General features: G+C 37.7%; 1 protein-coding gene across 2 annotated transcripts in view; it reads right to left on the reverse strand.

The window, feature by feature from the left end:
• The window catches only part of LOC106058650 (uncharacterized), a 40,155-nt gene that overhangs the window by 8,202 nt on the left and 16,459 nt on the right, over positions 1-15,494 (reverse strand). For both annotated transcript variants that reach the window (XM_056019662.1, XM_056019663.1), the window contains exon 5: positions 11,753-11,779. In XM_056019662.1, the coding sequence (XP_055875637.1) occupies positions 11,753-11,779 (27 nt within the window). The remainder of the gene's footprint in view (positions 1-11,752; positions 11,780-15,494) is intronic.

Below are 15,494 nucleotides of genomic sequence, written 5' to 3' on the forward strand. Positions count from 1 at the left end.
AGCTTTGTTAAATGAATGGGATTATAAAGTGATCAATTAAACGAAAAAATTTTTAGTACGCGATTCATGAATGAATATAGATCTAGGCCTTTAACTCGGCTCCGCAGCTTTCGTATATGAATGTAGCTTTAGAAAACCAAATTTGAATGTTTATTTGATCTAAATATGAAATGAATGGACTTTAATTAATATGTTTATGTGTTAAAGTATAAAACTATCTGTGCGAAGAGAAGTTTTATCATCTTAGAGTTGAATTAGAGTTTTAGATCTAGGGATGGGATTATAAAGTAAACAATTAAACGAATTAATATTTAGTACGCGATTCATTACGGTATTGTCTAATGAAAGAATGTTCGTCAGGAAATCTGTAGTCACAGATATAAGGAACTAATTAATGTAAAAAATGCTTTTGAAACACAAAATTGAAGGTTAATTTTATTATATAATGAAATCAATGGATCTTCTTTTGTATTTTCATGTGTCAAAGTAAAAAACTATCTGCGCAAAGTGTATTTCTTAAAATTAGATCTAGGTCTAAATCCTTTCTATCTTTTCTCATGTCAACATTGTAGATATGGCCTAGATCCATAAAATACTAGAGATGTAATAGAGTAGGACAACTTTATTTTTTTTTGAGGGTCTTAAGTTTGTTTTAGGGCTACAATACATACACTACGGTCTAAGTTGGTACCCAAGGAACATTCCTGCCTAGTTTTATCAAGATTGGTCAAGCGGTTTTGATGTCTATAAGTAACATACATACATACATACCCCTCACATTCTACTTTATAATATAGACTAGACATATGTTACCCGCGACCCGCGGGTCTTTATTTGCGCATTACTTTCGATATAGTCACTGAGAGTGTTTTGTAAGCAATTAAACGAAATAATAATGTAATAGGTAAAGCGAATGTGTCAATGTAAAAATAGTGTGAATAATGCTATCAAATCAAAATAGCTAATAGGCTTAAATCCATTTTTATTTAAATTAAAACATTTGCTTTTGAATAATCTAGTGGATTGGATTTAAATGTATGTTAAACGTAGCTAATGATCCTTTCACGTTATTTCAGTTTCGCTACGAAAATAAAATTAGTTTTGCGAAAATGGTTTACCCAAAGTCGATACATTCTTATCTATTAAAAACGAAAAGAGCGATAGCTTTGTTAAATAAATGGGATTATAAAGTGAACAATTAAACGAAATAATTTTTAGTACGCGATTCATGAATGAATATAGATCTAGGCCTATCTCAACTCGGCTTCGCAGCTTTCGTAAACGAATGTAACTTTAGAAAACCAATTTTTAATGTTTATTTGATCAAAATATGAAATGAATGGACTTTAATTAATATATTTATGTGTTAAAGTATAAAACTATCTGTGCGAAGAGAAGTTTTATCATCTTAGAGTTGGATTAGAGTTTTAGATCTAGGGATGGTATTATAAAGTGAACAATTAAACGAAATAATTTTTAGTACGCGATTCATGAATGAATATAGATCTAGGCCTATCTCAACACGGCTTCGCAGCTTTCGCAAACGAATGTAGCTTTAGAAAACCAAATTTGAATGTTTATTTGATCAAAATATGAAATGAATGGACTTTAATTAATATGTTTATGTGTTAAAGTATAAAACTATCTGTGCGAAGAGAAGTTTTATCATCTTAGAGTTGTAGATCTAGGGATGGGATTATAAAGTAAACAATTAAACGAATTAATTTTTAGTACGCGATCATTACGGTATTGTCTAATGAAAGAATGTTCGGCAGGAAATCTGTAGTCACAGATGTCAGGAACTAATTTATGTAAAAAATGCTTTTGAAACACAAAATTGAAGGTTAATTTTATTATATAATGAAATCAATGGATCTTCTTTTGTATTTTCATGTGTCAAAGTAAAAAACTATCTGCGCAAAGTGTATTTCTTAAAATTAGATCTAGGTCTAAATCCTTTCTATCTTTTCTTATGTCAACATTGTAGACATGGCCTAGATCCATAAAATACTATAGCTGTAATAGAGTCGGACAACTTTATTTTTTTTGAGGGTCTTACATTTGTTTTAGGGCTACAATACATTCACTAAGGTCTAAGTTGGTACCCAAGGAACATTCCAGCCTAGTTTTATCAAGATTGGTCAAGCGGTTTTGATGTCTATAAGTAACATACATACATACATACCCCTCACATTCTACTTTATAATATAGATACTAGACATATGTTACCCGCGACCCGCGGGTCTTTATTTGCGCATTACTGTCGATATAGTCACTGAGAATGTTTTGTAAACAATTAAACGAAATAATAATGTAATAAGTAAAGCGAATGTGTCAATGTAAAAATAGTGTGAATACTGTGAATGAAGCTATTAAATCAAAATAGCTAATAGGCTTAATTAAATCCATTTTTTTTTCAAATTAAAACATTTGCTTGTAGGCCTACATATATTTGATTAAAATTTGAGATGAATAGACTAAATTTTGTATGTTCATGTGTATAAAGTATAAAGTAGATCTTGAGGTAGACGTAGATCTAAATCTACACTAATCTAGAGTTCTGTGCTGCGCATGCGTGAACTTTTTTTCATGAATGAATATAGGCCTATCTCAACACGGCTACGCAGCTTTAGCGAACAGCGAACGAATGTATTAAAAATGCTTTAGAAAAACAAATTTGAATGTTAATTTGATTAAAATATCAAATGAATAGACAATAATTAGTATGTTTATGTGTTAAAGCATAAAACTATATTTGCGAAAAGAAGTTTTATCATCTTAGAGTTCAGTAAGAGTTTTAGACCTAAGCCTAGAAATAGACTCAGACCTCAGAAGAGAGATGTGTTAATGTGTAACCATTTGGTAATGTCTAATGAAAGAATGTTCGCCAGGAAATCTGTAGATATCAGGAACTAATTTATGTAAAAAATGCTTTTGAATAATCTAGTGGATTGGATTTATATGTATGTTAAACTTAGCTAATGATCCTTTCACGTTATTTCTCTTTCGCTACGAAAATAAAATTAGGTTTGCGAAAATGGGTTTACCCGAAGTCGATACATTCTTATCTATTAAAAACGAAAAGAGCGATAGCTTTGTTAAATAAATGGGATTATAAAGTGAACAATTAAACGAAATAATTTTTAGTACGCGATTCATGAATGAATATAGATCTAGGCCTATCTCAACTCGGTTTCGCAGCTTTCGTAGGCGAATGTAGCTTTAGAAAACCAAATTTGAATGTTTATTTGATCAAAATATGAAATGAATGGACTTTAATTAATATGTTTATGTGTTAAAGTATAAAACTATATGTGCGAAGAGAAGTTTTATCATCTTAGAGTTGAATTAGAGTTTTAGATCTAGGGATGGGATTATAAAGTAAACAATTAAACGAATTAATATTTAGTACGCGATTCATTACGGAATTGTCTAATGAAAGAATGTTCGTCAGGAAATCTGTAATCACAGATATAAGGAACTAATTAATGTAAAAAATGCTTTTGAAACACAAAATTGAAGGTTAATTTTATTATATAATGAAATCAATGGATCTTCTTTTGTATTTTCATGTGTCAAAGTAAAAAACTATCTGCGCAAAGTGTATTTCTTAAAATTAGATCTAGGTCTAAATCCTTTCTATCTTTTCTCATGTCAACATTGTAGACATGGCCTAGATCCATAAAATACTATAGCTGTAATAGAGTCGGACAACTTTATTTTTTTTGAGGGTCTTAAGTTTGTTTTAGGGCTACAATACATACACTACGGTCTAAGTTGGTACCCAAGGAACATTCCTGCCTAGTTTTATCAAGATTGGTCAAGCGGTTTTGATGTCTATAAGTAACATACATACATACATACATACTCCACACATTCTACTTTATAATATAGATATATATATATACTAGACATATGTTACCCGCGACCCGCGGGTCTTTATTTGCGCATTACTTTCGATATAGTCACTGAGAGTGTTTTGTAAACAATTAAACGAAATAATAATGTAATAAGTAAAGCGAATGTGTCAATGTAAAAATAGTGTGAATAATGCTATCAAATCAAAATAGCTAATAGGCTTAAATCCATTTTTTTTAAATTAAAACATTTCTTTTAAATAATCTAGTGGATTGGATTTAGATGTATGTTAAACGTAGCTAATGATCCTTTCACGTTATTTCAGTTTCGCTACGAAAATAAAATTAGTTTTGCGAAAATGGTTTACCCAAAGTCGATACATTCTTATCTATTAAAAACGAAAAGAGCGATAGCTTTGTTAAATAAATGGGATTATAAAGTGAACAATTAAACGAAATAATTTTTAGTACGCGATTCATGAATGAATATAGATCTAGGCCTATCTCAACTCGGCTTCGCAGCTTTCGTAAACGAATGTAACTTTAGAAAACCAATTTTGAATGTTTATTTGATCAAAATATGAAATGAATGGACTTTAATTAATATATTTATGTGTTAAAGTATTAAACTATCTGTGCGAAGAGAAGTTTTATCATCTTAGAGTTGAATTAGAGTTTTAGATCTAGGGATGGGATTATAAAGTAAACAATTAAACGAAATAATTTTTAGTACGCGATTCATGAATGAATATAGATCTAGGCCTATCTCAATTCGGCTTCGCAGCTTTCGTAAACGAATGTAGCTTTAGAAAACAAAATTTGAATGTTTATTTGATCAAAATATGAAATGAATGGACTTTAATTAATATGTTTATGTGTTAAAATATAAAACTATCTGTGCGAAGAGAAGTTTTATCATCTTAGAGTTGAATTAGAGTTTTAGATCTAGGGATGGGATTATAAAGTAAACAATTAAACGAATTAATTTTTAGTACGCGATTCATTACGGAATTGTCTAATGAAAGAATGTTCGTCAGGAAATCTGTAATAATAGATATAAGGAACTAATTAATGTAAAAAATGCTTTTGAAACACAAAATTGAAGGTTAATTTTATTATATAATGAAATCAATGGATCTTCTTTTGTATTTTCATGTGTCAAAGTAAAAAACTATCTGCGCAAAGTGTATTTCTTAAAATTAGATCTAGGTCTAAATCCTTTCTATCTTTTCTTATGTCAACATTGTAGACATGGCCTAGATCCATAAAATACTATAGCTGTAATAGAGTCGGACAACTTTATTTTTTTTGAGGGTCTTACATTTGTTTTAGGGCTACAATACATTCACTAAGGTTTAAGTTGGTACCCAAGGAACATTCCTGCCTAGTTTTATCAAGATTGGTCAAGCGGTTTTGATGTCTATAAGTAACATACATACATACATACATACATACATACATACATACCCCTCACATTCTACTTTATAATATAGATATCATGGGCGTAGCCAGGATTTTTTTTAGGGGGTGGGGGGAGATTTTGTTCTCCCCCCCCCCCTTCCCGCGAAAAAAATATTTATATGTATGTGTGTGGGTGTACATAATCTTTATTACATTCTGACCCATCATTCTTTCTGAAGACGTTTATTGTGCCCTAGAAAACGTTCCTCCTGGAGTTAGTGGAAAAATTGTAGACTCCCCGCCATTGCCAGCAAGGGGGTCTGGGGGGAGCGCTAGGAGCTCCCCCAGCGCTCCGCCCCGCCGCCGAGCACTATTTCTGGTATTGAAAGCCAACAAAATGCATATTCTGAGGTATCTACAGTGCATTTTCCAGCTATTAAAATATTTTTTTTCAAGAACCTAATGTGCTATTCTTACTGACTTAGACCCTCCCTCGCCGTTTGACGCATTTGGCGGCAAGCTGTTTCCACAAAAATCTGTCACTGGTAATGACTGAAGCCTCTTACCACCTGCTCTGAAGACCTCCATGAAAGTGTGGCACCAAGTTGTACTAGGAAGTCACCGCAACTCTTATTATGCCTAATTCATTTTGTCGGAGAACATGACTCGCAAACCTTATGCGACGCTCTGTCACAATCTTACTAAGGGGTCGACTCCCAGTTCGGCATAGGTATTTCCTTGATTTAGACCCGATCTCTATAACATAGCTATCTTTGTTGAGCCACATTTAGTGTTTTTCAATTACGGCAGATGACTATTCAATGCACTTTATTTATGGAGCCCCGCCAGAGGTGTAACCTCTCTTGAATACGCTCTTGGAATTAAGTGACTGTAGTTTGCTTTAGATTTTATATTGAAAATGGAAGCTTTATCGTCAAAATCATCTGTTGGGGGTTTTAAACTAAAAAATCTCTGGAGTTTTTTTTTTTTTTTTATTCAAAACCCCATTTATCTACGATCATAGAATTTAGTAACTGTAGTTTGCTTTAGAATAATATTGAAGTTAGAGGTTGTCCACCTCAAAACGCTATGTAGGGGGATTTTAAACTCAAAACCATCTGGGGGGAGGTAAACTTTTTTTAAAAAGACATCTGTAGGAGAGGGATTTAAACTCAAAACCCCCAATTGGCTTGGCTACGCTCAAATAATTTTAGTGTGAATTTTGTTTTTTTTATATTGAAGAGTTTTTTTTAGCATCAAACCCCTCTGAAGTGATGTTTAAACTCAAAACCCCTTTTGGCAATGCTCATAGCATTTTGAGTGTGTAATTAGATGTATTTTCTAGCTTCAAACCCCGCTGAAGGGGGGTTTAAACTCAAAACCCCTTTGGCTACGCTCATAGATTTTAGAGTGTGTAATTTGCTTTTATTATATTGAAGAGGTATTTTCTGCCTTCAAACCCCGCTGAAGGGGGGGTTTAAACTCAAAACTGAGTCAAAGCCTATTTAGCTACGCTCATAACATTTTGAGTGCGTAATTAGCTTTTTTTTCTTTAATACCGGGCATTGAAGAGGTATTTTTTAGCTTCAAACCCTACTGAAGAGGGGGGGGGGGGACTAAAAACCCCTTTGGCTATGCTCATAGAATTTTGAGTGTGTAATTAGCTTTTTTTTTATATTGAAGAGGGGGTTTATCGTATATTTTGGAGAGGTTTTTAAATCAAAATCTTCCTTAACTGTGCTCTTGGAATTGGAGGATTGTCGTTTGCATTTTTTTGTTTCGTTTTATAGAAGAGAAGCATTTAACTGCAAAAACCCCTAGTAGGGTGTTTTAAACTCGAACCCCCCTGGTAGGGGGTTTTAAACTCAAAACCCTCCTGGTAGGGGGGTTTTAATTCGAACCCCCTGGTAGGGGGTTTTAAACTCAAAACCCCCCTGGTAGGTGAGTTTTAAATACAAAACCTCTTGCTAGTGGTTTTAAACTCAAAACCCCCTTGGCTGTGCTGGGGTAAGTGATGGTTTAGTATTAAAATCTCACTTAAAATAAGCAAAATCAAAGCAAAAAAATCAGTCACTAAAGTCCGACCCCCCCCCAGTGGGGGGGGATTTTAATTTCGGGGGTGGGTGGGTTTGAACCCCAACACCCCCCCTGGCTACGCCCATGATATATATATATATATATATATATATATATATATATATATATATATATATATATATATATATATATATATATATATATATATATATATAAAGGTCTGTGCTTCAGGCATGTTAAAAATAAGTGAATTTGTATGATATATTTTTAATAATTTATATAGGGCCTGCGGCCTTTTTGGGAAATACCGAATAAAAAACTACAGATGTTTGATAGAAAGATTGCGCTTTTTCGCGAATAACGGTGGTCAGGGTGCGAATCTGTTAAAACCGGTTCTTAGCAAGCGCCTAGAAGGCAAAAGGAACCTGTGTAACCTGTCCTCGTTGAGTTGCCCTCCTTACACTTATTACGTTGGTGTCGAAACAAAAATAATTTTACAAATATATGCCTACATTTATTTATGAAATTACGTCTCTGTAAAACAGAATACATAAGCAACTACAAGTTCAGAGCTCTTAAAAATACTCACATCTGGGGTAAAATACATAACAGATAAAGTACCGTACTGGATATGTGTTTTTTTCATCTGCTGTGTTTCAGGACTTCTTAAATTTAAACATGTATCGGGTTCGCCCCCAACGCTTCGTATTTTTTGTACAAATTTTGTTAATTTCTCAGTCAGTTACATTGAGATTTACAGCCTTATGAAGTGCTAAATTCAATTAAAACAAATAGACTAGATCTCCAAAGTGAATAGGTAAGGAAAAACTAACGAGCCAATATAATTTGTTTGAAAAAAGAATAAGTAGAGCAAGTAACAACTATTGCTTTGAAAAATGTAACAACTTTTTTTTCTCACATGTAAATATTAAAAAAAAAAAAAAAAAGCAAAAACATTACTATCACTAAAGAATTTAAAACTCCGCCTTAGGACCCAAGAAAAGAGGGGGGTTGGGCGTAGGGCTTGCTACCCTACCCTGTAGAAAAAATACTAGCTACAAAAACACCAAACAGTAAATCAACAGAAGTCACAGACCTGGGAGAGGATGGACCTCCAGCTGGAAGGGTTATGACGCATGTCGGTGAATACCAGAGTAATCTGGAAATTGACAGGCCGAAGACCATCATCTCTACCAGGACCACCACAACCACCATCGGTACATGGAACGTCCGGACCATGTATGAGACTGGGAAGACAGTGGAAGCTGAGACAAAAAGGTACAACCTCGCCATCTTAGAAATCAGTGAGTCAAGATGGACTGGTTCCAGGCAGAAAAGACTGACTTCAGGTGAGCTACTTTTATACTCAGGACATGAGCAAGAGTCTACACACACCCAGGGTGTCTTAGCAGGCTCAGAGAGCACTTATTGGATGGGAAGCGCATGGACCACGAATAATAACAGCCTCATTCCACACAGAATAGTAGAAGATTAACTTAGACATTGTCCAATGCTACGCCCCAACAAACGACAGTGAAGAGGAGGAGAAGGACAATTTTTACTATAGGCTGACTACCAACCTACATGACAGACCAAAAATAAAAGAACATCCTCATCACAATGGGCGACTTTAACGCTAAGGTTGTCAATGACAACAGAGGATATGAAGAGGTCATGAGAAAACAAGGATTAGGTGAGATGAATGAAAATGGAGAGAGATTTGCAGATATGTGTGCCACGAGCAACTTAGTGAGTGAATGAACTGTCTTCCCACACAAACGAATACACAAAGCAACATGGATATCACCAGACCTATCAACAGAGAACCAAATAGACCATGTCACCAGACCTATCAACAGAGAACCAAATAGACCATATCACCAGACCTATCAAAAGAAAACAAAATAGACCATGTCACCAGACCTATCAACAGAGAACCAAATAGACCATGTCACCAGACCTATCAACAGAGAACCAAATAGACCATGTCACCAGACCTATCAACAGAGAACCAAATAGACCATGTCACCAGACCTTCAACAGAGAACCAAATAGACCATGTCACCAGACCTATCAACAGAGAACCAAATAGACCGTGTCACCAGACCTATCAACAGAGAACCAAATAGACCATGTCTGTATTGGGAAGAAGTTCCGTCGATCTCTTCAGGATGTACGTGTCAGACGAGGAGCAGATGTTGCTTCAGATCATTATCTTCTGTGCGCTGAGTGAAACTGAAGCTGAAGAAGACTTGGACAAGTGGCCCAGCCAATGCCAACACTACAATACTATTGCGCTGAAAGACTGCAAAAAACAGGAAGAGTTCAAAGTCACCTATCAAGTTCCAGCTCCTAGAAGAGCTGCTAGAAGAGGAGACAGACATGGCAGAAAGTGAAGGAAACAGTAATCTCCACATGCCAAGAAGTACTGTGTCCCAAGTCATACACCCACAAGGAGTGGATTTCAACAGAAACTCTTCAATGAATTAAGAGTGAAGAAAGCAGGTGTGAACAACAGTAAAACAAGAGCAGCAAAATGAAAAGCACAAAAAGAATATGCTGAAATAGATAGGAATGTCAAGCCTAGCATCAGAACAGACAGGCGGAACTACATTGAAGCACTGGCAGAAGAAGCAGCCCTTCAGAACAGCACCAAAGACCTGTACTCAGTCATCTGGAACATTTGCCATGTCAGAGAGACCAGTTAAGGACAAAGATGATGATGTGATAACAGATGAAGAAGGACAAAAGAAGAGATGGATTGAACATTTCCAGGAGCTTCTTAACAGACCTACTTCTGTAAACCCACCAGAGATACCGCCAGCTGCAAAAGACCTGCAGACCCGAGTCCAAACAGGAGTGAGACAAGGCTGTTTACTCTTCCCTTTCTTGTTTCTACTAGCCATAGATTGGGTCTTGAAAACAGCAACAGACCAGAAGCGGAACGGTATATAGTGGATACTGTGGAAACAGCTAGATGGCATTGACTTTGCAGATGACTTGGCTCTTCTTTCTCACACACAGCAGCAGATGCAGGAAAAGATAAATGTTGTTGCAGACAATTCAGCTAGAATGGGTCATACCATAAACAGAGGGAAGATGTTCAAGATAAAGGCATCCAACAATACACCCATTGCAGTCCAAGGTGAGGCGCTGGAAGAGGTGGAAAGCTTCACCTATATCTGCAGTATCCTAGACCACCATGGAGGAACAGATGCAGATGTCAGAACCGGCATTGGTAAAGCTTGAGCAGCCTTCCATCAGCTGAAGAACACCTGGGGATCTAGGGAAATAAGCACCACCACCAAGATCAGGCTCTTTAACACCATTGTTAAGCCAATACTACTTTATGGAGCAGAAAAAAAAATTCTGTTCAATTATAAATGTTAAATTGAAGAATATATTTCTTATTTTAGATTCAGTTGATTCTCAAATTCTTGGGCGTAGCCGGAAAGGGAGATTTTCGGGTTCAAACCTCCCCCCCTTTTTCCAGTTGAAGGTTTGTTTAGGCGACTGTAATTTTGCCGTAGTTTGTGTTTTTTTAAATAGAAATGGTGGGTTTTGAGGTTCAACACCCTTACCCTAAGCATAACTAGGGGGGGGGGGGCGGTTAAATCCACTTCCAAAATAACAAAAACTAAACAAAATCACAGTTCCTAATTCCAATAGGGGTTTTGGAGTTTAAGCAGCCCCTTCCAATGATAAATCTAAAGCAAAACTAGAATTACAAAATTCCACGATCATAGCCGTGTCAACTAAGTCATAAAATTCCATGAGCGTGGCTGGGGGAGGGTATTTGACAAAGAATAAAAATAAAAAATAAAAAACTAAAGCAAATTTGCTTTACTACCATTAACAAATCTACAAATCTTATGATCTGAGCAGGGGAGGGATGCCAAATGACCTCCCCAGTAAAAGTCATTGGGCTCCATTCATAAATTTAATCTGCGTGAAAATCTAAAAATAATTCCTGGAGGGCGGAAGTACTGAGGTTCAGCCCCACCAAAAAAAAAAAAAATATAGTAAAACTATTTACCACATCCCTGATAGCAAACTAACCCCTTGTAAAACCCTTGTGCGCCCAGTAAGGGGGTGGACTTTTGCGTAGCAGTGAAGGGGAGGGTCCCAAATATAATAGTTCACTATTTTGTTTTCCTACAAGTCGCTGGGCTCCTTTAATAAAGTGCAATAAATAGCAGATATGTGACCAGCATAGTAAGATATTGCTGTAGACACCTTTGAAAATGCATTTTTGTAGCTCAGATTGCAAGGGAAATTTATTAGCGCTGGGGTGCTGCCTAGAACCCCGACGGGGAATATACATAGAAGGACCAAACACCCTCCTTGAAAAAAACAAACAAACAACTCCTGGCAAAGTAGATGCTCAAATTACAAAGTGATCAAAGCCAATTATATTTAACTTAGTTAAATATGTAAACATAATGTAGAAATCTTACCAGGTCTCCACTTCTGTACCACCAATTCTGTTAAAAGATGGTAAGGACACAATTAACAAGTTATAACAATGACAGTTATAAAGATAATATATAGTAAGTGTGGTGGCTGAGTGGGTAAGGGGCTTGGCTTGCGAAGCCAGGGGTCTCGAGTTTGAATCCCACTGAAGACTGAGATTTTTAACTTATAGCCTATATTTTTGTAATGCCTATGATTTGCAGTCTGCGCTAATAAAAAAAAGGTGTGTTGTTTTAAGCTATTCTAACTCCCTACTGCCACACTGACTGTTGGTTATGCTGGGTTGTTGAGGTTCTCGGGTCTGGCTAATGTGAAATAAATTATTTTAGGCATTCAAAGTTTGACGGTTTCGTAAGGGTGTGTGTGTGGTTTCGTGTGGTTTATCCTGTTAAGGTGAAAATTAAAAGACGTGTGTCCTGTTCTTTTTCCAAGAAACAGTCCAATTTGTTTGGCGGGGTCATTTCTCTGTACTTAGCTCGGCCTGAGCTTCATGCACATTGGTTGAACCACTCCTCTTTATAATTTCTCTGTACTTAGCTCGGCCCGAGCTTCATGCACATTGGTTGAACCACTTCTCTTTATAATTTCTCGCTAACATTGACCCCACACTTGATTGTCGGCTTTTTCATTTCTTAAGTGCCCAGGATCCTTTAAAATGTGTTTGTGATGCCCAAGTGCACAGGATCCTTTGAAATGTGTTTGTGATGTCCAAGTGCCCAGGATCCTTTGAAATGTGTTTGTGATGTCCAAGTGCCAAGGATCCTTTGAAATGTGTCTGTGATGTCCAAGTGCCCAGGATCCTTTGAAATGTGTCTGTGATGTCCAAGTGCCCAGGATCCTTTGAAATGTGTCTGTGATGTCCAAGTGCCCAGGATATATTGACATGTGTCTGTGATGCCCAAGTGCCCAGGATCCTTTGAAATGTGTCTGTGATGTCCAAGTGCCCAGGATCCTTTGAAATGTGTCTGTGATGCCCAAGTGCCCAGGATCCTTTGAAATGTGTTTGTGATGTCCAAGTGCCCAGGATCCTTTGAAATGTGTTTGTGATGTCCAAGTGCCCAGGATCCTTTGAAATGTGTCTGTGATGTCCTAGTGCCCACGATCCTTTGAAATGTGTCTGTGATGTCCAAGTGCCCAGGATACTTTGAAATGTGTTTGTGATGTCCAAGTGCCCAGGATCCTTTGAAATGTGTTTGTGATGTCCAAGTGCCCAGGATGCTTTGAAATGTGTCTAAGATGTCCAAGTGCCCAGGATCCTTTGAAATGTGTCTGTGATGCCCAAGTGCACAGGATCCTTTGAAATGTGTTTGTGATGTCCAAGTGCCCAGGATCCTTTGAAATGTGTTTGTGATGTCCAAGTGCCAAGGATCCTTTGAAATGTGTCTGTGATGTCCAAGTGCCCAGGATCCTTTGAAATGTGTCTGTGATGTCCAAGTGCCCAGGATCCTTTGAAATGTGTCTGTGATGTCCAAGTGCCCAGGATATATTGACATGTGTCTGTGATGCCCAAGTGCCCAGGATCCTTTGAAATGTGTCTGTGATGTCCAAGTGCCCAGGATCCTTTGAAATATGTCTGTGATGTCCAAGTGCCTAGGATCCTTTGAATTGTGTTTGTGATGCCCAAGTGCCCAGGATCCTTTGAAATGTGTCTGTGATGTACAAGTGCCCAGGATCCTTTGAAATGTGTCTGTGATGTCCAAGTGCCCAGGATCCTTTGAAATGTGTTTGTGATGTCCAAGTGCCCAGGATCCTTTGAAATGTGTCTGTGATGTCTAAGTGCCCAGGATCCTTTAAAATGTGTCTGTGATGTCCAAGTGCCCAGGATACTTTGAAATGTGTCTGTGATGTCCAAGTGCCCAGGATCTTTTGAAATGTGTCTGTGATGTCCAAGTGCCCAGGATCCTTTGAAATGTGTCTGTGATGTCCAAGTGCCCAGGATCCTTTGAAATGTGTTTGTGATGTCCAAGTGCCCAGGATCCTTTGAAATGTGTCTGTGATGTCCAAGTGCCCAGGATCCTTTGAAATGTGTCTGTGATGTCCAAGTGCCCAGGATCCTTTGAAATGTGCCTGTGATGTCCAAGTGCCCAGGATACTTTGAAATGTGTTTGTGATGCCCAAGTGCCCAGGATCCTTTGAAATGTGTTTGTGTTGTCCATGTGCCCAGGATCCTTTGAAATGTATTTGTGATGCCCAAGTGCCCAGGATCCTTTGAAATGTGTCTGTGATGTCCAAGTGTCCAGGATCCTTTGAAATGTGTTTGTGATGCCCAAGTGCCCAGGATCCTTTGAAATGTGTCTGTGATGCTCAAACTCGGCATTATATGATATGAAGATTAAGTTAAATCGTTTACAGATATATAGATATATATATATAGTTCGTCCATCGTGGTTCGATGATGACCACTTTGTCATCAAGGGGGCTGAGGGCTTTGCACTGCGGTTTTATGCCTCCTCATGTGGCTGGTGAGACCTATGTGAGCCTGGAATGTTCGGCTGCACACTGGGCAGGTTATTTCAGTTGGAGCTAGTGTCGTTTGTCTTGCTTTTCTTTTCTGGCGTTTTTCTTCTGCCTGCGTTGTTCTTTTTTCCTCAGCAACCTGTGCGCCAGTTTTCACAGCGTGACGCCATGATGCTCTGTCGTGTGCCTCTGTCTCCCAGGTGCCAGGGTCTATGCTGAACGCCTTCAGAGAAGCTTTGAGGGTGTCCCTGAAGTGCTTTGCCCACCTTGCGAGCGCTTTCCTTCGCTTAGTTGGCCATACAAGAGTCGTTTTGGGATGCGGTGGTCTTCCATTCTGTAGACGTGACCTGCCCATCGCAGCTGGGACTGCATCAGGATTGTGTGGATGCTTTGCAGACACGCTCTTCGAAGGACTTCTGTATCTGGTATTTTGTCTTGCCATTTGACATTTAGTATTTTTCTCAGACATGTCATGTGGAAGCGGTTTAGTCTCTATGCATGTTTACTGTACACTGTCCATGTTTCTGAGGCATAGAGCAATGTAGGGAGGATGATGGCTCTATAGACCCCTAGCTTGGTGTTTGTGGTGATACCACGTCTGTTCCAGACATTTTTTGACAGTCTGCCATAGGATGCACTGGCCTTGGCGATACGCAGGTCGATTTCACTATCGATTTTTCCATTTCTGGAGAGTGTGCTGCCAAGATATGTGAATTTGTCCACTGCGTTTATATCCTGTCCATTTATAGTAATGCTTGGATCCGAGTAGGCTTTCCCAGGAGCAGGTAGATATAAGACTTCAGTCTTGTTCGTATTGATGGTAAGGCCAAAGTCTGAGCATGCTCTTGAGAAGTCACTGACGATGTCTGCAGATCGTTTTTAGAGCAGGCATTTAGGGCACAGTCATCAGCAAATAGCAAGTCTCTGATTACTGCTGCATTTGTTTTTGATTTTGCTTTAAGCCGCCTCGGGTTGAATAGGCCACCATCAAATCTGTATGATATATTTATCCCGTTGTTTTCTCTATTTGTGAATGCATCTGTCAGCATAGCGGAGAACATGATACTGAACAGTGTAGGTGCTAGGACACAGCCTTGTTTTACCCCGTTAGATACTTCGAAGGGCTCTGATGGTTCTCCACTTTCTTGGACACGAGCCTTCATGCCATCATGAAATAGTCTCACCATGGTTATGAATTTTTGTGGACAGCCATACTTTGACATGATCTTCCAGAGTCCTTCTCTGCTAACAGTGTCGAATGCCTTTGTT

Source organism: Biomphalaria glabrata, chromosome 2, assembly GCF_947242115.1.
Source record: "Biomphalaria glabrata chromosome 2, xgBioGlab47.1, whole genome shotgun sequence".
In the NCBI taxonomy this organism is placed as follows: domain Eukaryota; kingdom Metazoa; phylum Mollusca; class Gastropoda; family Planorbidae; genus Biomphalaria; species Biomphalaria glabrata.